The sequence below is a fragment of the Maylandia zebra genome, linkage group LG11 (genome assembly GCF_041146795.1).
Source record: "Maylandia zebra isolate NMK-2024a linkage group LG11, Mzebra_GT3a, whole genome shotgun sequence".
Classification (NCBI taxonomy): domain Eukaryota; kingdom Metazoa; phylum Chordata; class Actinopteri; order Cichliformes; family Cichlidae; genus Maylandia; species Maylandia zebra.
The window spans coordinates 9,909,948-9,933,059 of record NC_135177.1 but is presented as its reverse complement, the minus strand read 5'-3'; the positions used below and the strand labels follow the sequence as shown (position 1 = coordinate 9,933,059).

The 23,112-nt window shown below is 39.3% G+C and overlaps 1 protein-coding gene across 2 annotated transcripts in view; it reads left to right on the top strand.

The window, feature by feature from the left end:
* The window catches only part of LOC101480246 (F-actin-uncapping protein LRRC16A), an 89,676-nt gene that overhangs the window by 20,309 nt on the left and 46,255 nt on the right, over positions 1–23,112 (top strand). For both annotated transcript variants that reach the window (XM_024804198.2, XM_076889776.1), the window contains exons 3-9: positions 13,223–13,273; positions 18,128–18,187; positions 19,278–19,399; positions 20,156–20,253; positions 21,317–21,387; positions 21,653–21,726; positions 21,890–21,965. In XM_024804198.2, coding sequence (XP_024659966.2) covers positions 13,223–13,273; positions 18,128–18,187; positions 19,278–19,399; positions 20,156–20,253; positions 21,317–21,387; positions 21,653–21,726; positions 21,890–21,965 — 552 coding nt within the window. The remainder of the gene's footprint in view (positions 1–13,222; positions 13,274–18,127; positions 18,188–19,277; positions 19,400–20,155; positions 20,254–21,316; positions 21,388–21,652; positions 21,727–21,889; positions 21,966–23,112) is intronic.

The window sequence follows — 23,112 nt, the reverse complement described above, 5'->3', positions numbered from 1 at the left end:
GACTTCCAGTATGTCTGATTTCAACCTCACCTTTAATAGTCCTGTCTTTTTTTTTCTTCAAAATCTTCATAATGTGGTTCATTGCTCTTGTCTGTGGTTTGGTGCTGATCTGCAGTGGCCTAGTATGGACAGCATCAGCTGGTTTTTATTGGGTGTAATTGAATGAGGTTTGTAGGTCACAGCAGCAGTCAGCATTGATTGGACAACAATGACATTTGTACACCATGTCATAGTAAACAGCCACAAAACAATGAAGGCTAATCAATGTAAGGTTTTGTGTCGAAAAAATGAACCCAGCGATCAAGTAAAGACAATCCTCTTATTGTTTTACTCCCAGACTGACCTAATTCATGTTTTTTGCCTGTATGAATCCATATTTTAGGCTTGAAATTTAGATGTTGAGGTAGAGGTGGGTGATATAAACGATATACGATAGAAACGATATAAATTTGGCCAACGATAGAGATTTTGACTATACGGCTCTATCGCGATAGCGCATATTGATGATGTCATCAAGCGCCTGTTTTGGTCGAAAGCATCGCAGCGGCTACGACCACTGTCATCTGCAAATTATGCAGGGCGACAGTCATAGCAAAGAGATGAAGCACTTTTGAAACATGGGGAAAGCCAAAAACTGCGCTTCCTCCACTTCCGTAACATTGATTCATTAATGTTGAATTCTCTCGCAGCTGTTCTATTCCCAAGTTGTTGCAGTATATTAATAACTAACCTCGTATTGTGGATGAATAATCTCAGTTGTTCTCCTGACTGAAGTTTGGCCCGTGTATAGCATCCTGCTACGTGATTGCATTTGTCCCTGACCACCAGAATCCCTCACGTTAACTTTTATCGAGTGGAAAAAAGTTAGCGTTCGTTCTCCAGCTTCACTGTGCTAATGTTATGCTAACATAGCTGTGTCGCTAGCAATCACGTAGCACAACATTATATACCAGGTAGTCGAACTTCAGTAACCCTACAAACGTCACTGCTGTTTAGTTTTCTGTCTTCATTTATGTTGGAAGTGATAGCAGAGCTGTACGTTTTAATTAGTTTCAAAAATCTCTCAGTCAGAACATGGTATGTCATGTTTAGGTGGAAACTAGCGAGCTAACTTCCTGTTAACTTCTAACTCCGTTAAATTTAATAAATTCTGTTTTCAGGGATGCATGGATGTTAAACTTAATTGTTACACCTGCTAAAGCAGCAAAGCTGATGATTTTATTAAAGATGAAAGAATTTAGACCATTTTTAACTCTCAGTGTTCATTTGACTTTGGGTCCCAAAGACTTTGGGACTTTGGGACGGAGTTTTGGACCCAGATTACTCCGTGAAGCTCCTCACTACGGCAGCGGTAATGCCCTGACAATCCATCAAAACATTTTTTAACAGATTTCTGCACGCCAAAATCGGTTTGAGGTCAGTAAGCACAACCAGAATTCATACATAAGGCACACCCGATTTTTGAGAAAATTAAAGGATTTTAAGTGTGCCTTATAGTGTGGAAAATACGTTATACAGAAGAAAAGAATATATTGCAATATATATCGTTACCGCACATGCTTCAGATTATATCGCGATATGGATTTTAGGCCATATTGCCCAGCCCTATGTCGAGGCTTAAACCAACAACTCAAGTCAAAACAGGATGGAAACCCCAAACGGGCGCATCATATTGGACACTTTGCTGTGTCACAGACATTTTCACACATGCAAAATGACTGCAGTGACTTCTGAAAGCTTTTGCTGCATGGTTGGTTTTTATAATCTCATTGCAGTTCAGGTTGCATTATTATTTTTATTGTGGCCTGCTATAGACTAAATGCAGTTCCAACGATCATTACTTAATGAATTAATGGTGGGCTTGAATCTCATATAGGAGACAATTGCACCCCTTTTATTCAGTGATTTTTGGTCCTTGTATGAAGTCACATGTATCCGTTTGTGTTAATGCTCAACTCCCAGTGTATTCCGGAGTTGGAAGCCAATTACCGCAGGACGAAGATGGGAATCGAGAACAAGCTGTATAATTAATGAGCTTTCAAGGTGCTGATAAACAGATTGTATTACCATTGAACAGCGTCAGGCTAGTTGTGTCCCCTTTCTCAAGTCTTTATGCTAAACTAAGCTCATTAGCTGTTGGCTGTTTTCATGAATGTTAAAAATATGTTTTGTTTCGTTTTGTTTTTTTGTTTTTTTGTTGTGTTCCTATAAAACAGAGAAGCATATTTCACAAAATGTCTAAAAGATCTAAAATTGGAAGTCCTGCTTATGGCCGTTATAGTACTGTCCCGTCTTAGCTATGACCAATTTCCATTTTTCTTTAAAGGGACGGTCCCATTAAGGTGCTGTTGCTGTCATGGTAATGGTAGCTATGGATGTGAGGGATTTGTATATGAAACAATAAATCTTTGCTGCCCTCACTGGTAGTCACCTACCACTATAAGGACTTGCATAGAAGGCTGCTGGTAACAGCTAGCATTGCTAATGTTGGGCATAATGAGTGTTTTTGTTAATTTTAGATTAGCTGATTAATATAATTTGTAAGGCATGATTAAAGCCACTAGATACTTTTTCAGTTAGGAAATTATTGGCTAGGAATGATCCTCCAGTCTTTGACCTTTGGAGTACTCGACCCTCACACATTAGTGGTGCCTTCTTAATCGCATTTTATGGTCCCTCAAATGTGTCTGCCTGCCTATGTGTTTATATTTGGTCAGTGAACAGATGAGGGTTTTTATCCACCGCAAATGTTGGTCCAGTACATTCCTCCAGAATCCCAACTACATTTCGCTGAATGCAGATGATGCCGGTCGGATGCTGATTGGTTGGCAAGTGGGCTGGAAAAGGGAAGTGAACAACAGCAGAGTTCACAAGAAATGGAAGAAGCATGAAAAAAATCAATAAATGTACAATATGAAAATTACAGGCTGTGACTGCAGTGGACACTTCATTGTTTAACACTCAGTTTCACTTCAGCTCTGTGGATGTTAGAAGTTCGCTCTCCTGTGCCGCTGGCTGATGGACCAGCAGAAGTACAAGCAAGAGTAACCCACAGACCGGTTGAACCACATATTTTATGCACTGGCTCAATCAATAACAAACACTCAGTTGGTTGGCTGACCTTTGTGAATGACAGTAACACTATTAAGACTTTGTTTAATGCTTGCAGTTGCCATATTTCGCTGGTATACACTTCCTTCTGATGTTTTCGTGCAGTGCACAGCAATATGTGACCTCAATACATCACCTGTTTAATGGTTTCATAGAAAGAGCCACATCTGTTTTTCTTTCTTCCTTTTTTTTGTGTAATATATTTACTGATGCTGTCTGGATTTCTAACCTGGTATCCCCTAATACTGTGATACAGCTTAAGCCTAGTGCCCAGCGCTGAGTTTGCGTGTGTTATTACTACCAGCTGATGTTATCTTGTCGCTCCAGAGGGAAACCACGGGTAATGCCAACCCCCCTCCCTCCTCCCTTTGATTGCTCTGCCTTTGTCTGTGTCGGTCCTTACTGTATTCCTGTTAGAGGGTTTCCACTCTGATTTTTTTTTGTTACCTTGGTTGTAAAAATGGCACTCTCACCTCCTCTGCTCTCTCTTTTTTTTCATGTGATTCACTGTCTCACTCTTTAATCTAGTGGTCTACAGTGATATCCGATTTGCCCACAAACTGGCTCACAATCAAATAGCTACACACACACACACACACACACACACACACACACACACACACACACACACACACACACACACACACACACACCCAACCTCCTCATTGTGTCTGGCTGGCATGCTGATGAATGAATGAGCCCCTGTGGTTCCTCCTTATCTCTGTAACCTAAACACGGACACAGCTCATAGAGGATGGTGTGCAGGCTGTGGCACTGCTCTAAGGGGTGACCCGTGTTATTCCCATGTGTTAAGCTATAAAACCATGATACATATCCTGGACCTGGAAATTAGAGTATAATCCTAATCTGAAAGCATAGTCATTTAATCCCTGTGCCTGGCCCTTTGAGTGCTTGATCAGTCTCAGATATGTTGTGTTAGCAGGTTAGCAGCATTTTAAACTTGTTAGGGACAGAAGCTGCACACAGAAGTGATCTATGGTGCCTGATTCAATATGCAAAAATGCTTTTTTGGGTTTAGTCTGGAGACTAATATGTCAACTGCTGCATGGATTTTCTTTTTTGCTGTGATGTGTGCTGTGATACATTTCCATTGCTCAAGCTTACATGGTCTTCTATTCATTATTTAAGACCTTGTGCATATATGCTGACAGCTTCTTGTCTGACTAAAAGAAAAAAAAAATCAGCAGTAACACTGAAAATAGAATAAAGCTTGAAATGTAACATAATCAGACTCCACAGTTATTGATGCCTCGGCTCATTGCAGCTGTGGTCTGACGAGACCAGCCAATCAAATCTGTTCAGGGAAGTAGCACTGTCAGCCACCTTTGTTCCTCACTGCGCTCATCTCTCCAGCAGTAAAACGCAGAATGATGAACAGGCAGTGATAAAAGAAAATTGATGTCTCTCGTTCAGTTCTCTTCATGGCTGCTGGTGTAGTGTGGGAGGGATATGCACTGCAGGATGGTTTCATTCATAATCGGAACACGGTGCATTATTAGCCATTTGAGCTGTCTCCATTATTATTGTGCAGTGTTTGGCATGCTTCCCTAAATTATATAAGTGAGCATAAAGATACTGATGTCTTTGCTTATCTGGCTGCTGCTACCTTTTGCAAAATTACAGCAGTTCTAAGGTTTATTTAGATGTACACAGGCAGTGTTATTTTTCTCAACTGGGGTTGCAGACAGAAGACCAAACTGTACATAATCATGTCACCTATTTTATAACCAATGCTGTACTAGGAAAAGGTACTACATACTGGCGTTGTGCTGTGGTTTTGGCATAGCGTGAGTCTGCAGACGTTAGAGGAGCAGACCTCAGCTGCACCGTCAGCAGCTTATCTTAGCTGTGGAGAATCAATATAAAATAAATGATTTCTCTGCCTGAATATAGAATGGTTAGGGGAGCCTTTTCTGGAGCCAATTTAGGTTCAACTCGACCTCTACGCAAATCCCACCGGTGATTACTTCTGTGTTAGTCCGACTGAGTCTTCCTACTCTATCAGTGGAGATAAGGGGTTATCTTTGGCACCAGAGGCTTTTCCCACTGCAGGCATATGGCAGGAACACAGAAGAGCGCGTTTCCTCTGCTGACGAAAATTATCTGTTTGCTTTGTGGATGCTTTAAAATATATAAGTGAAGGGATTTATCAAAATGTGCAAACAAACATATAAATACAGTGTTTAAGGCAAAAGCAGGTTGAAAGTCAACATTTAGTTTAGCAACTTTTATACTTTAACACGACATGAGCTCTCTTAGACAACCTTTCTGTAACTCGTCTTCAGGAATAGTTCTCCAGGCTTTTATAGGGACATTCAAAGTTCTTCATTGAGTATCGGCTGCCTTTTCTTCCATTCTGCTTCCATAATGTTAAGTTCCAAGCTTTAGGGAGGTCAATGGTTATGTTAATGCTTATGGTGTTCCACTGAGTGGCAGTGTGTTTGAGATCATTGTCATGCTGACGAATGAAACCATGCCAATCAGACACTTTCCAAATGGTATTGCATTCTTGATCAAAGTCTAAAGGTACTCTAATGAGTTCCTAATGCCATCAAATTTTTGACAAGTTCCCCAACACTGCAGGCTGAAGTGCAGCCCCAAGCCATGACAGAATTTCCACAATGGCTGTAGACACTAGTTGTTATACCTCTCTCCTGACCTCCTCTTGTACATACTAACAGCTAATTTTAACCAAAAATTTAAATTTTGGGTTCATCACTCCATCAGTCTTGTTGCCACTTATCTTTCAGTCCAGTTTTTTTGTAATTTGGTATACCTGCACCTCTTCTCCTTGTTTCCCTTCCTTGGCTCCTTGACAGTGATCTGTAATTAGTGTTATCCCGGTTTTGTCTTTCAGACCTAAAAAATTTGATCCATGTGGGATTACATTTCAGGACAGTCTCTGAAACAAAAACTTTGCAAATAAGTGTAAAATGAGAATTTTTTTTCTTTGTTAAATTTAATTTTAATTTTATAAGCCAGCTGACAACCAACCAGCTGCTATCGCAGCACAGTTTTAGTATTTTAGTGCTGTAATGACCTTACATTAAAGTCACGTTACAAAAATGCAGACAGACTGAACAAACCATAATAGAGAAAGAATCAATCAAGAAATTGTCATGGTTGAAGGAAGCACTATAGAGCGAAAGGCTTAGGCTTCAAACTTTCCAGATTTTTATCTAATTGAACATCCAAATGATGCACAGGAACAAGTCTGATACATCAAGTCCCGATTCCTCAAATTACAGGACCAAACTTGGTCCTCTGCCACCATCACTGTCCCAGATTCCAAAGGGCAGATGTCCTTTGCCCATGTTTACCTACATAATATTAGGCAGGTGGCTCTTCTGTTATGGCTCACAAGTGTAATAATATTGGATCCATGAGCCACAGTATTGCGTTAATTTTTTTAAGGCAGTAAATAAAAACAAATTGAATTCAAGGAGCGTTGGATAAGCGACTATAATAATAAATGACTATATTATTATTATAATTGTCTTTTTCATTAAAAATAAAAAGGGTGGCGCACCATGCTATTGAGTATTCACTGATCTATTTAAATCCACTTCTATACTATTGACGCAATGAATCCAAAAACCCTGGCGACCCGACCCGCTCGGATTATGTATGAAGTAGACGTGGCACACATGAAGGTATCTGCCTTACTGATTATATTGTAGTATTTTCCTTTTTATAATAGCTGCTCCGGGCCAGTGATCATCAGCCCATCTCTTACACTGAATTACACCATCCCTGATCGCTCCAAGATATGAGCAGACAGTGGTTTGAGTCTATTGGTATGCCTTCTCTTTACATACTCGCCACATATATATGTGCACACAGACAGTAGCATGAGCAATTATATGTGCTGTACATACAAGAGAGGAGGTACCAAAACAATGAATTTCAGGTTGCAACAGTTTTTCCTCTGTATATTGCTTTATGATGGCATTCAGTTTGAGATAAAGGCTGAACAAGAAGGAAAAATAACCTGAGCATTCTCCTTCTTGGGTTTTTCTGTGCCACGATTATTTTTTTCTTTTTTAATATTCATACATTCCACGGCATAAAGACGAGCATACAAGTCTCACATTTGTGCATAGTATTTAAAATACAGTGAGGCACAATGAGGCCACAGAAGTATGGGCACATTAAGAGATTATGGAATAAAAGAGAGGGAATGAGAGAAATTCACTGCATTGGCTCCACGGAGAGCTGATGGATTTCAGTGTACTAACAGCTGAGAGGGTCATCACAGCAGCATTTGTTTTGACAGAGATAAAACAGCTTTGCAACACTTCCCTTCATTAAATGTCTTCTCCTGTGATTGTATTTACATCATGGCTTCTTATCAGCAAAATAGCACTTAAGCTCTATTAAGTTATTTCACTGGGTTTGGTCTACCACCGCCCTCGCTCGCCTTCACCCACAGTCTCCCTCTCTGTCTCAATGCTGCTCTTTCTCTCTGTCTCTCTCCCCTCTTTACTTTTTGTGGTGCATAGACTTAAAAAAATACTCTTTTATTGTGCTGTGTTGACAGTTTGCAGCCAACATCATGACTCGTTAATGTTAGACATAGTGAAGGACATGTCTGGCATTAGTTATGCAATAAAGAGTCTGTGTCAGCAGTGGACTGAGGGGATGTTGTGCTGGCTGTGCGCTATCCACTGACTGAACATATTTTGGCTTCAGCATGAAATGAATGAAACAATTAGTTAAACACTTTACCTCCCTGCTGCCAAAATTTCTGGTGAGTCATAATTTGTCCAAGAGAAAAAATGATAGGCTTAATTTTGGCTTTGGAGGGTAGAGTTTCAAGCTAATACCAGCATGCTTGATCAGAAGCTGTACCCACAGGCTCTATGGGTCTATTACGTGGACATAAATACCTGCTAATTAGTACTAAGGCCTGAGAGCAGACTTCTTGGATGGTCTGTTAGTACAACCAGCCATACAGCAAGCCATATTATCTGGCAGATAGCTGCACTGAAAATGCTAGAGGAGGCAGCACACAATGTCTAACTTCATGACTCCATTTAGCACAAGTGAACCCTAACAGACAACTGCTGGCTACAGGAACTCACATGACCTCTTATCCCCACACTGGTGTTGTTCCTACAACCTCATAATAATGATGTTCATCCAGGATCAGCATTGCAGTTGACTACTGTCTGAGTATTCAGTTAGCATTAGCTAAGAAGTAAGCTAAACACAAGTAACCAAAATGTGGCTAACGGACAAACCTAGCTTGGTGGTATATTTGTTGGATAAGGAAAACATTTTAAAATGCCTACTATTTGTTCTGGAAGAGAGGTTTATATAAACAAAAGCATTTTATATATCTATAGATAGATTATTATGATGATGCAGGAACAACACCAACACCAGGACATCAGATACGCCACCAGTGGATCAACCTGTGAGTCAAAGTGGCCATGCTCTTATCTTTAGGCCCTTTTGAAGTGTAAAAGGGTGAATACATTTTAAGAGGTGAATTAGCTGAAGTGACTCATTCTGTTTTTAGCTTAGGGGTCTTATTCTTAGGTGTATTGACTCTCTCTTGGAGCAAGTCACCACTTCAGTTCTTGGCACTGCCACTCTGGGTTGATTTCTCTGCTCTGGGACACATAAGTATCTTTGACAGTGCCACAAATGTTGTTGCTTTTTTTTATTTTGTTTTTAGTTTTAATTCTGGACATTTCTCTCACCCAGAACAAACCAAAGGAATACATTTGACACTGTGTGATTGATGGCTACAACTGAGTGTGAATGCACCCCAAGACATGATGGATGAATAAAGCATTTTTTGGTGGGGGGAAGATTTCCTGTGGTTGAGTGCTGCCACAGCTGAATGGCCGCAGATGAAACGCTGCTCTGTGTGGCTCCGGTTCCTACAGAGATTCAGGCTAACTGTAGGCCAGACTGAGAGTTGTTTTAAGGGTGAGAAAACTCATTGACATTCTCAGGCAAGACTTGGCACCGCAGTGTACGGCTTTCATGTGCGTGCGTCTATTAGTGTATTCACAAATGTGTGTTTGCAGTATGGGGCAGCAGTTGCCGTAGCAACGCAAAGTGTGTTTGAGTGGATAAATGGGTTGGCGGGCGGGAGACGGGAGGGGGGTGTTGACAATTTGACAGCCAAAAAATAATCTACAAATGATAAAAGTATGAATGGACTACACAACACACGCGCACACGCACACACACACGCACACACACACACGCACAGTTTTACACTTTTCCGATCTTGATTTATTGCTAATCTTTTAAAAGTGGTTCGAGGTCTTCTTGGCCTGTACTTCTTTGTGCTTTAACTGCAAATTTTCTTTTGTTTGTTTTTTGTTTTTTTTTTACATGTGCACGAAGCAAAAATGATTTGTATCTATAGCTCTGTGTCAGATGTTTGTGTATATGTGTGCGTATGTGTGTCTGTCTGCCGGTGATATGTATTTCAGGCCAAGAAGACAAATGGTGCTTTAGAGCTTGTGGCAGTTATCTTGCATGTGAGCCACCAGGATGTGTGTGAATGCTAGTGTGTCTCTATGTGTATTACAGTGAGAGAGAGAGAGGGTGTGTGCAATAGCAGATGCTCTCTCTGGTCTTGCAGACATGCTTCAATGCTGCTGCCATCTGGTTGGCTGAGTAGAGCTGAACGCACGATGGTGGTCGCTGTGAAATCACTGGCTGATGGGAAGGCTCAAGGCTTAAATCCACTTAAGACAGATAGCAAAGACAGAGAGAGGTAGAGGGGACATTGCAGAGGGGGGGGTCATGGGTCGTTGTGCCTTTGTCCACTTTAAAGTGCAGATGGAGAGAGTGGTGCGCTGAGAGAGTGCCGAGGGGCGATCATGCGTTGACAGGAGGAGGATGGCAGGAAGGAAAGCTAAAGGAAAAATTGAAGAGGCCGTGGCAGCTTAAAGTTTGTGAAACACTTTGAATTTGTTATAAGGGGTGCTGAATTTATCCTTTTCAAAGTATGTGACTGACCTGCATTACTTTAATTGATTTAATTTAAGTACTGGATTATTTACAGTTCTTTAAATTTACAATTTACAAAGACCGGACATGTAAGACGAAACCTCAGTCACATGGTTACTCTACTCTACTCACAGTCAGTGAGTTCTTTGTAATGACCATTTGCAAGAAGACGCTGCTCATAATAATATAACTGTATAAGGAATTGAGATAAAAAAAAATACAGCTTTTATTCCAGTAACTCAATCAAGAAATTGATAAAGTAAATAATGATCAAATATAGATATGTTGACCTTTAATCAGAATCAGGATACTAATCTCCCAGAGAGAAACTGCTTTAGACATTAATTTGGGTCTAAAAAATAATTATAATGACATCAACAAGAATATATTTTTGTTAACTTTGGAAACTCCCTCCAGAGCCACAGAAGACATTTTAGAGCAGTTTCCACTAGTTGAATACTGCCCCTGGTGATGACTAATCTCAACTGTGTAAAGCAGCTGGAGAGCCCCTTTAACAGTTCCCAAGGTTAGACAAACTCGTTGCAATATAAACTGTAAAGTTATTGCCCAAATTATGGATTATGTATATCCATCTCAGTTGCATCAGTTACAGTCTCTACACTTTCCTCAGTTGATATTAAACTAAAGTGATCTTTAAATAAAATTTGTATCTTTATTTACCCCTTAAGGAGAAATGAAATGTATTCCATCACTAGTACACCTGCAGACACATTGTATCTAAATGAGTGCTACAGTGCAGAAATGATACTGAGACAATGACAGGAGATTTGAGAGTAGCAGCAGTGACTGGTGCTCTTTAGAAGAGGTTATCTTTGGCCATACAGGCTGGCCTGTCTGTCTCCATCACATCAAACCATGAAAGCCTTGCCAGTGAAGCTGAGCCACAGAGGCCTGGGAACCACTGTCATTCCTTTAAACCGTGCCTTTCATCCCTCTGTTTCTCTTTTCACGTCTATAAAAAAAGATTTTGACAGTCTCTAGACTTGCTTCAGTGTTTTCTCTCTTCCTGTCCTGACCTTCAAATCAGTCATTGTTTCACGAAACCTGTTATCTCTCCTCCTGTTTTGTTTGTATTCTTTCACTTTGCTTTTCTGCTTCTAAACCTTCTGATCAGTTTTCTCTAACTTCTGTTCTCTTTTTTTCTGCTACCTCCATTTTCTTTTTGTTTGTAGTGTGTCAAGCTTAGCTGATCTAAGCTGTCTTTCTCTGTAGCCTGCATGTTAAGATTGTGAATGTTTTTGAGTTAATTCAATACTTGTGGCATTTGTGGCAGTTTTTCCCTAAAAATCTGATTGGCTTTACCAAAATTATTTAAACTGTAAGTATGACACAGATGAACAGTTTGGGCTATTTCAGCTCTGACAGAAGGAAGTTGAGTAACCAACAACAAATATACTTTTTTTTTCTTTTCTTTTTTCTTTCAAGTAAACTGAGCATATTAGGACTTCAGACTCTTGGTCAGACACATTTAATGGAGAACATGTTTTTTGTTGTTGTGTATTTTTTTTTTGGCCCTCTGCATGTTAGATTTCATATTTTGGGTAAATAGAGCACAGGAATGACATTCAGCAAAGGTCTGGGGCCAGAGGTTGATTTGGGGTTTTGGCTATTAAGGCATTTTAGTCCATGCGGTGTGAGCCTAACTGCAGAAATCATGAAAATTTAGAGGCTAGCCAATTTAACAGTTCATCAAGAACGTAATATGCCGATAAATGATTAGTGTAAAATAAATATCTCTTCCTGGTGTGTATCTTTGCTGACCAAGCAGGGTGTTTTCTTTGAAAAGGCTGGCAGTGTCCCTCTGAAGTTTTAAAGGTCAACCTTTGCTGTGCTGTGATACTTTTTGGCAGGAGAAAAAGCAGTGTTATGATCCATGCCTTTGTCTTTAAAATGTTACATTATGTCTTTTTGATGTTAATCTTTTTTTACTTCTTAAAGGTTGAAACCTTTGTTCTCCTGTTTGTGGTGCCCGTATGATAAAATTTGTTCACTTTACACATCCAACTTCCTCCCTGAATTGGTTTAGTGGAAGATGGATATGGACGGATAGCCTGCCTTCAGGTGCAATATGTCTGCAAGCCGCTTTGCAACCCACATCAACCCTGTTTTAGGGCTTGTCTGTTCTTTGGGTGTTATACTTTTGACATCTGTACATATATACAAATTAAGGTGGGGGTGGTCCCACAACATGACTGCAGATAAATAGCTTTTTTTGACTGTAGTAATCCTGACTGAAATTGCATCCTTTCCACTGTTAATATTACGAGGAAGATCTCCAAAACCACATTATACTCCTTGTGAGGCATCAAAACAATTCAGCCAAATGACCCTTCAAAGCTGCTTGTCTGCTTGAAAGCGTTGCTCAACCAGGCATTAGAGATGTGCCTGGTTGAGCCTTTCACAGACCAGCAACATAAGTAAGCTCTGCCCTCGCTGTGTTCCATCATAAACACACATGATCAAGACAGTTTATTCAGCAGGGAGAAGCAACACAAACACAAAGTTTGCCTGCCTAAACCATCTTTTAAACATGAATTCTGGGCATTGTTGGGCGACTCGAGGTGGTACATCACGCGAAAGTTGCCTTTTCTTATATACAGACATCTTCTTACTGCTTTGGTTTAAATAAGGGAGCTACCTCAGTAGAGCTTGCAGGAGACTGTATACATGAATACCACTTGCTCCTTGCAGATTAACTGGACCATTACCACCACTGTTCTTACATGGGTGCATTCAGGCCTCAAAAGGACTTTGTATTAGAGAGCTGGCAGATTAAAGACCATTTAATGTGTGCGTAAGCTCTGCCGTGTAATGTCTAAAGAATGTTAGTGCAGCAGTGCATGTGTATCTTTAGTGAGCTGAGCTGATAAAGAGACTTTAACAAATGTTTCAATGTTATTAGTTCTACGTTTCAAGTGTCAGTGAATCTTTCTGTTACACTCTTTTCACAGAGATGCTTCACAGTCACAAGTCTTTTCATCCTGATGAGTCACCAGAGCAGCTCTTTGTGTTCTTTGCCATTTCCTGGTTCTTGTTGTTCACAGTGTATATTTACAGCAACATACTCATTATTGTCTCTGTTCTCCCCTAGGCTCTCGCATCTTACCGAGCCTACCTCTTGACGGCACGCATTCCTGCCAAGGTAAGAGCAGTTGAGAATAGTATTCTTTACTAAATGAAGAGTGTAGGATTGTGTTAGAAAAGTACTTTTAGGGTTCATTTTTTCCATTTAAATAAATCATAAATCATAAACTGTTGAAATCACTTCAGAAGTTTTGGAACTTCTTGGAAAGTTTTCTGGAAATGGTTTCTGGGATTTTCCTTGCTAACTGGCTTCATTCTCCTCTTTCACTATGTGTTTGTTGCGAGAGAAAAACACAAACTTAAAAAAATGTATATTAACATTTTTCTGGTTAATTTCAGAATATGAAGACTGAACCAAAAGGTTCATGACCATAAAACCAAAACAACAAGCTGCTCATTGTCTGAATAATGATCAGTGTGTTGCAACTCTTTTATTACACACAGTAGCACTGTTTTCTCTTCATTATTAATGTTGTAATGCTTGTTGCAGGCAGCAGTGTGTGATATTTCCTTACAGCAGAGTTAGCAATTCTGTTTCAGCCATCATTTGCTCTCACTGGTGATACAGGGAGCAGTTTTGGATTTAAATAGATACTTTTAAGTTTGTGTACCTGAAGCAGTTCTAAAGCTTGCTGGCAAATCCTTTTATACAGTGGTGCGATAATGCAGTGCAGATGGTAACTGTCACCAGCACTGAAATATCCCTCATCATCTTTACAAGCACAGTCACCACTACCACATAAAAACCAGCAGTGCAATAACACAACACAGATGTTCATGCAAAACTGCTGTTACCATCACTACATGTATTATCAAGGTTAACAGCAGACTTGTGCTGCTGTTTTTGCACAATAAAAGTTGTTTAAAATAGTTTTGTCCAATCCTGCATCTGTAATATTCTGATAAAGAAAAAAAATAAGCAGAATGTATTACAGGAGTGTGAAGTGGGTGAGCCAGTGGCCAAGGGTTTACTGGCTTTTCTGGCCATCAAGTACACATGACACACACAGACCCACAAGGTGGATACAGTACCATCCATGCTGTTGCGGCTGCTAATGCTAATGAAACAAAAAAAGTGATTAAGCACGTTTTCAGTGTCAGCAGTTTTCAGCAGTAGTAGTGACTCATTGTCAAAAATAGCCTCTAGCCTGACCACATGCATAACCAAAGCTTGGAGTCATAAACCCAAACAGGGATGTGACTGTATATAGAAAACACCTACAAAATCTGGACTCGCCTGACAGGACAGGAAAGCTTTAACAGTATTTCTCTCAAGTCGCAATATTGCATACCATCTTATTTTAAAAGAAAAAGCTTCCTGCTCTCCAGTGAATAAGGTGCCCTGGAGACAGTGCAGTTGGTTGATTGACTGAACACAGAAAACATCATAGTTCACTCTTTCACATAACATCATTTTCCACTTTGGAAAAGTTTCTAGTGTTATGAGCCACAAGTTTAAAGTCTGTTTATTTAGCTGGTTCTGCATCTGTTTTTTATCTGTCTGCTGTCTTTTGACCAGAGGGATTAGACACCTGCTTTATAAAGAGTCGCCCCCATATCTCATCCTGCATTCGGATCTTTTTCCACCTTTTTTTTCTTGTCTTGGCTTAAACACTTCTTCTGTTGAGAGACAGTTCTCTCTCTTGTAGTGAAACCAATCTTTCTTTGGTTAGCCAGATCACAGCCACAGATCACCTTTCCTCCCCTATTTCTTTTCTCACTCTTATCCTGCCAATCTTTTTCAATAATCCATTAGTTCATCCGTTTCTCTTACGCTGACACCTCTGTTTCCGTCCCCCACTCACTACAATGCCAAAGGTCAATGGGATAACTAGTATCTTGTCTTCAGTGGATTGACTTTATTTTAAATGAATTTATATTACATTAAGCTGACAGGCAGAAGATTTTTTTTTAATTTATTTTTTTAAGGAAAAATTACAGTTTTGTGATTAATTTTGTGATTGACTAATTTTTGCATCAAAAATTCTTTATTTCTATTATTATTATTGTTAATAGTAGTAGTATTAGTATTATTCATTCACTAGTGCCAACTAATGCACTAATGTTATGGGTGGTTTCTTGGCGCCTGTTATTAAAACTAGAAAAAGAGAAAAAGTAAAAGATTGTTACCATATTTCTCCTAAATGTACTTTTCTAATGTAAAGTCTGTTTCACAGCCAAGCTCAATCAATCCTAAATAAAGTTTAGCTTCTCCTCACTCTGGATCCTCAGTACTCACCTTCTGTTGAAAGCTGTTTTTTTTTTTAAATAATACAACAGATGATTTTGTATTATTTTATGGTAAAAGGTAAATGCATGGATTCTTGTATAGTTATGCATAAAAAGTGGTAATGCTTTAAAACCCTATAGGAGCACAAACTGTACGATGGGGATTTCATGCGTATTGTTTTCCTGAAAGCAGCCCGAGGCCTTAATGTTGAAGTGTTTTTAGTGTATAAAAGTAAAACCTCAGTTAAACATTAGACTGTATATTTCTCCTCTTAGTTATAGCTGAAATCCCCCTCTAGCTCTCTCATGTGCTTGTCAGTGGTTTTCTGTGTGTGTGCACGCTGCTTCGATTGATGCTTTGGCTCCTCTTGAGAAGCTCCAGGGCCTCGCTGTCTGCCAGTGTCTTCCTAAAAGCATGCACACATGCTCACACACACATTCATTCAGATCTTCCTTCTTGCCTTTTGTCTCTGTTTATTTTTGTAGCCTCACCTGTATGCTCTTCAGCTCGGTTGTCTTTTGTTTGATGTCAGAACTAATGGAGTTTATGTAATAAAAGGTCACACTGAGCATACCTTTGATATACAAAACATAGTCAGTGTCCATTATCTCATTAAAACCTGAAATACAAATGGTCAGCAGCATCCTCAATATTAACAGTTATAATAAATACCTTTCAGATAAACTTAGGTACAGTGTGACCCGTTAGACTGACAGACGGGCAGTGAACGAATGAGTGAATGATGCAATTACTCAGGCATTTGGTTCCATACACCTCCCAGCATGGAGCTGGCCGTCGCCAATGGCTGAAGCCCAGATTTCATCACCACACTGATTTAAGTCCTTTCAGATTACAGCCACACCTTTTTACAGGCTGAAATAAATAAACTGATTGACCTATTTTACATTATGGATACATATTGTAGCAAACAACACTTTGCAGTAACAAATGAGCATCAAAATTAGTGTAAGATTAATTTAGTGTCTTACAGTTGGTAGCCTTCTACCCTGTTAAAACTTACCAAACCTCCCTATATAACAATAACAGCTACTGGAGTCTGTTGCTTTGTTTTATTTGAGAAACATGTCATTAGCTGAGCTGATTTCTTCTGCTGTATTTATGTCAGTTATGCTAATTTCTTCTTTAAAAGTCAGTTCACATCAAAGTAAGCGCTGAATATAAATTGGGGGGCGGGGTGTTTTTACACAGCACCTTGAGTGAGAGAGTTGCTATTGTGTGTTTATTGTGGATTTAGTAACCACAAGCACTACGAAACCAAATGCGCGCGCACACACACACACTGCATACTGTAGTCAGACAGTAGACAGACAGTCTGCTTATCCTCTCCCTCCTCTCATCTCTGAGCCAAGCCTCAGGAACACAGCGCCCACCTGGAATAGTCTGGCCCTGCTCTCTGGCCTACCCTCAGGCACTGTATGTGTTTGTGTGAAAGCAAGCAGCAGAGGAAAACTGCACTCGGTATGAAGCAGAAGGCATTTGTATGCACAGGTTTTCAATCTCATTTAAAAGAATCTGTTTCTGTCCTTTTAAGGCCTGTGAAGGCAAGTCGCTCTGAGTTGCTCTCTTGAAGCAGAAATAAAACATTCAGATGCAAGACTGCTCTAGGTTTCTCTAGCCCTAATGTTTTGATAGACTGTCTTTTGAATGATGATTCAGTATATTTTGTGTTCTGTTTAAGCTGCAAGAGAGCCATACTCATTTCAAACAGTTTAAAAAGTACATTTGAAATTGTGCAAAGCAGGGAAAAGCCACAAGAAGTTGAACAGTATGTGTCATATGTAGTTGTTTTATTTTACTTCCAGTGGACTTGACTGAAAACTGAGATGCAAGTATTTGTGATGAAAAACATGTAACACCAAATATGACTTTAAAACAAGTTCGTCTGTGTGAGTCGGTGTTGGAAGATTAAATTACTGCAACCTGACTTATTAACTGTGACACAGACACTTTTAAGCAGGACTCATTAGATTAGAGTTAGCGCATTACACCAATTTATTCCTAATATTCTTCTTCTCTCTTTTCTTTTTCGGTTGTTATAATTGTTCTTCTTAATACCAACCAGCATATTCTTCAACAGTATGGTAACACTAGACTGTAATAACTTGTAGTTCAGCACGATCTGCACTAAAGCTAAACCAATGGATTTCAGAGCCCGATATTGCCCGATATCAGGTATATGGTAATCCATTGGTGTTTGTATTTATAACGATGATAATTAAAAATGTATAAAGTGAAATAGGGAATGGCAAAACAAGCTTGACGATGTTTGAGTGTTAAAGTTGCATAGTTTATCCAGAGAAGGGTGTCTTGCAAATCCCTTTTTGGCAGCACACATATTTGGAAATCCACAAGCCCAACACCCAGCTGATCCGAGCAGCGTCAGACAGGGTGTGGGTTTAAAAAAACAACTATCTTAGTGAAGTTTAGATAAAAATGTTTATGCTTGTGTGTCTGGAAGAAAAAATATATTGGCTGATATATAGGATTATTCTCTATTTAAAAAAAAAATAAAAAATCTGTATTGTTTACGAACGATGACGATACAGATATTTAAAAATCTTGTATCTGCGGTATCTGTGTCGCTGTCACTTCTCATTAGTACAAGGTCATGCCATTGGATGATATTAAAATTTTAATGGGACATCTGTTCTCTTCTTTTAGGTGGAACACTCCTTTAATTATCTGGAGATCCAGGGAATTGCTTGCAACAAGCCAACGCAGGTACAGAAAAATATGAAAGAAAAAAGCTTCACACTACAGTCATTCTCATGTTAAGAGTAAGAACAAAGTTGAAGCTGTCCAGCTATTCCTTTAAATTGTGTTTCCATTTTGTGTTGTTGTTAAAGTGCATCATCTGTGTTATATCTGTAACCTGTCCAGATGCTGTTTAAAGCATTACGATTAAAAAAATGAAGCATTGAATAGTCAGTGAGACAATAGGCACATAAACACACATGCCTAAACTTTTATATGTCAGGTTTTAATATTGTTTTGTTTCTGTGTGTGCTCATGATGTTTTAATCATCAGCATATATTGTACTAATACACTAAATCTGGTGAAAAGACTTTTTATCCTATTTAGGGACACTTCAGCAGGATGAAAAAATAAAATAGACAAATCTAAAACTATGGCAGGAAAACGTCTTAAATGCTGGTATGATCTGTAGAAACTCATTAATTCACGGCTAACCAGAACGGAACATCTGTGCCAAGCTGCCAGTCAGCAGGATTTATCCATAAAATATGATAATCCAGCACTAACCACCCTGTTCCTGGAGCTGAACCTCTGTCCCACTCGTCTGAGAGATGTCAGTCCTCTTAATATCTTGACCGATGGTCTCCCATGTATCAGCAAAGATTATGTAAATTTTGGCCGGTAGAAGAGGCTCTGATCTGCATTTGCATAATTGTAGTGAATGCTGAAATGGTCAGCCAGTCTTGGTTAATACTATTAAATCATTACATGCAGAGATGTGGGATAGAACTGTTGTTACGTAGATAGATGGGTTTTTACATTTTTTTCACTTTAATTATTTTCAGTAGATTCCAGGGAGGTGTTTAAAAAAAAAAAAAAGTCAAATATGGATTAAAATGAACAGAATAAGACACATGCATGCAAAAACACACAATACATCAATCTTGAATCCTAACATTAACTGATTATCAGTCAGTTATATCTGATTAAACCAGACCGAAGGAGAAAGTAAAAATGTGTCGGTCCCTTAACTAAATGGGTGCACTTGTGATTGACTTGCAGTGAAGGTGGAATCATTAATTGTTGTGATAACTAATTAAGATTATGTCCGTTAAGCTGTCCATAGAATATGAGCGCGGCTCATTTTCGTTGAAGTTGCCCTCCACAGACGAGGTAAATGAGGTGGTGGCTCACATAGGAAACTGTATGCAGAGGATATGTCCAGGTCTGCCCCCTAGGTGAGTTCAGTGTGTGCGTGTGTTTGTCTGTGTGTGTGTGTGTGTGTGTGTGTGTGTGTGTGTGTGTGTGTGTGTGCGTGCGTGTGTGTGTGTGTGTGTAAAATGTACAGTATTCACCTGTCTCGTCAGTATGGCTGTGTATTGCAGTGCAGATGTGAGTGTCTTTCATAGATTTGTTGAACAGGAAGCAAAAATAGAAATGCAGAAATGAATATGGACGTAAACCATAAACTTCTATAACCTTTGAACAGTACAGTGTTTGAGCTCATCGTGAGGCTGACCATCATTAAATGTGATTGTATTTTATTTAACCCTTTAAAGCCTGAGCTACTGGCAGAAAATTCTATTTTATAGAAAATTGAGTATTTATTAAACTTTGTGACAAATAGAAAAAAATGTAAATTTGCATATGAGTTTTAATTTGTATCAATTCTGCTACAACTGGGTGTGTGTGTGTATCAAATAAGATACAACAGGCATTAAAGGGTTAATACTGCCTTTTGTTATATTTTAAGCAGTTAGATATTAGTTGTTGTTTTTTTTAATTTAAGATCACATAGTTTATTTTTAAATTCCTGCTGTACCATGTAGTGCATAACAGCTGCCTCATCGCTTGCTTACAAGATGTCTGTAGAAAAGTAAGGCTTTGCAAAAGCAGTTCAGTATTGCTTGTTTCAAAAAGAATGAAACTGTTAGTTTGAAACTCTCACCAGCTGCAGTTTTCATAATATATTTTCATTTGACTTCTTTTCTCAGTAAAGTGATGAAGAAGCTTTGCATGGAGCCTCCAGACAGGCTCTCTTCTCTGCAGATTCTGTGGGAGAACAATAAACCTGCTGAACCTGGACCCTGTGGTATGAACCTGTGACTACTGCGTGCATCTGCACACAGTACTGTGCAAAAATCTTGAGCCACCCATTATTTCTTTATATTTTACTTCCACGGAGCCAGACTTGCAGCCTGTCACAGAAACCCACATGTCTCTCCAGTTATTAAATCTATGAAAAATGCCAAAGATAAAAGTTTTACAGTCATAAAACAGCATTTCTTGACCAACAAGGTGATTCTTAAAGAGCTAACTTGGTGTATGTCAGTAATGTGAGATCTAACAGTGTGCAGTGTGTCCTTAAAAACTGAGTAAACTTGAAAAGTGGAGGACAAAAGAAGTAGCAATGTAATTTCCTTAAGAAAAAAGGAAGATATCCCCCAAAAAAACTTAACACAGGATTTGACAGATTTATCTGGCTCTTTAGATGATCTATCTACTGTTCACTGAAGCCTCATCATCTCTTAGTGGAAGGTTGGATATCAAGAAGCCATTCTTAAGGAAGGAAAACTGTGAGAAAAAGCTGAGATATGCCAAATTGCACAAGAACTGGACTAAAAATCAGTGGCAACGGGTCTGTTTGAGTGATTTAGGGTTAAATCATCCTCAGTGTGTACAGAGTAGGTCAGGAGAGAGGTACAACAGAGTGTGTCTACAGGAATCTGTAAAACACGTTATGTTTGAATGTTTTGGGGATGCATTTCAACCAGTGGTGTTGGAAATCTGGTCAAAAATTGTTGGAATCATGAACACAGAAATGTGTCATCCGATTTCTATCCATCATGTAATGCTATCTGGTAAGCATCTAAATGCCTTATATACTGTATTTCCATGAATGTTTTCACAGATTTCAATAAATCAATATCAATATATCTACATTACATTTTCTTAACAAAAGCAGGACATGAAGAATGGCTCAAGACTTTTCCAAACAGCTCTCTCTATATATTCTAAATGATGTGTTGCTGCTGTAGTAAGTTTACATGGTCTGTGCAGTGTTGCAAATAATCACGTTTCCAAAATCCTCCTTTCACATGTCTACTTTGTTCTGTTTTCTCTTTTCGTATTTGATGGTCTCCGTCTCTGTGTAGGTGGGTTTTCTCAGATGTACCGATGTGTTTGTGACTGGTTGGGGATGCCTTACAGAGAAGAGGTGCAGTGGGTAAGCATTGTTTATATTCTTTTGTGCAGTTGCACAGATCACATTGACAGATTCTTCTTCATCTAAGCCTCACCGCTGTAGGCTGGATCCATAAACATGCAACAACTTTTGATAAGGCCCAACAGCACTGACACATATATAGAGCCTTATTTCTTGACGCCTTCGTGCTCTTGCTCTTTTTCTCCTACATGAAACAAATCTTTTACTCTCCCAGTGCAATTGCTTTGTTTCTAGAGTCAAGATTAATTAATCGTTTCCTTTCCAGGATGTAGACACTATATATTTAACGCAAGACACCAGAGAACTTAATTTGCAGGACTTCAGTCATCTGGAGAACAGGTGAGTGCCGGCAAAGATCTTTAAATATTACCACCAGTGCAATTTAAAAACTACCATCAAAGTCATCACTGAGTCTGAGATGGTATTGATGAGAGAGATTAAAAAAAAGATTTCATGGCTACTCTGACTTTTTCTCTTCTGCATTTGTCCTCCTCCTCCTCAGGGATCTGGTAGCTATAATAGCAGTCCTGGAGTTTAACCAGTGGTTCACCAAGGTCTCTACTAAGGATTACAAGCTGGTTAGTACTTCTCATATTTGAAAATCTGGCTAACACTATGCAAGCTAAAGTCTGAGCACTCCAAAGAAGATTTAATATTCAGTTCTTTGTTAACACTGTGTTAAGAGCTCTGTGGTCATGTCAGAGGATGTAGTTTGCTGAGAGAGTGCTGCTCATCACCAAGCATATTAACAAAGGTAGATCTTATAGCAGCGCTAGTCTCTTCCATTCTCATTCCTTTAGTTTGTATATGAATGTAGCTTATATCTTCATTGTGCTGGATAAAAGGTATGCGCTGTTAGTGTTTTCCCACAGAACCAGATTTAATCCTATCCCAGGTGTAAGTAGGTAAGAAAGCCGCCCTGCTGTATTTCTTTGGTTGGGTAAACCTGCTGCTCACCGCCTCGCCTCATTGCTACAACTGCGGTACGTTAGTTTCTGCTTTGTATGAGTCGGTATTTGTCGGTAAGGGCTTAGAGTTTGCCTCCATTTGTGATTTATGTCTCAAGTGATAACAGAAAGCGGTTAATTAGAGCAAAAGATGGAGATTTATTCTGTTTTATTGTGGGTCTAAAACTGTGTTGAGAGTGTTATCATGTCACGTTTGGCATATTTTAAATTATGCTAAAGAGCAGAGCTGATTTTCCTTACTATTTTGTGAAAGTTAAAAAAGGGGCACCTAACACTGTTGTTGCATCACATAGATTTCAGTTGTGTAATGTCTGTTTCTTTCTATATTGCATATTTCGATTTTTCCTTCTCTTTGTAAATTCCCTCTAATGTAAGCAGCTTTTCCTCTACCTTTTGCTTATGGTATATAGGGGTGTATGCACAGAATACTTTCCCCTTTGTTTCCTCCATCTCCCCCACCACTCTGTTGACTGACGATCAGTCCAATGTTTTCGTGTGATAAGACTCCTAATCCGTACTAGACAAAGGGGCTCAATGTCTTGGGCTGTTGCCCCCCTGCAGCACTCCATTACCAACTCTGCGTCTCGAGGCTTCGCTCAGTCTCACCAATTACCACACGCAGCTTCCTCAGTCCGAGCAATTATCTCACGCTTCCGTCATGGACAATTTCTTTCGTGCTGAATTTTAAAATCCTGTCCCTTGTGATGCCGTGTTTAAACTTGGGCACAAATGTTCACGCAGGTACATGTGCTAATGT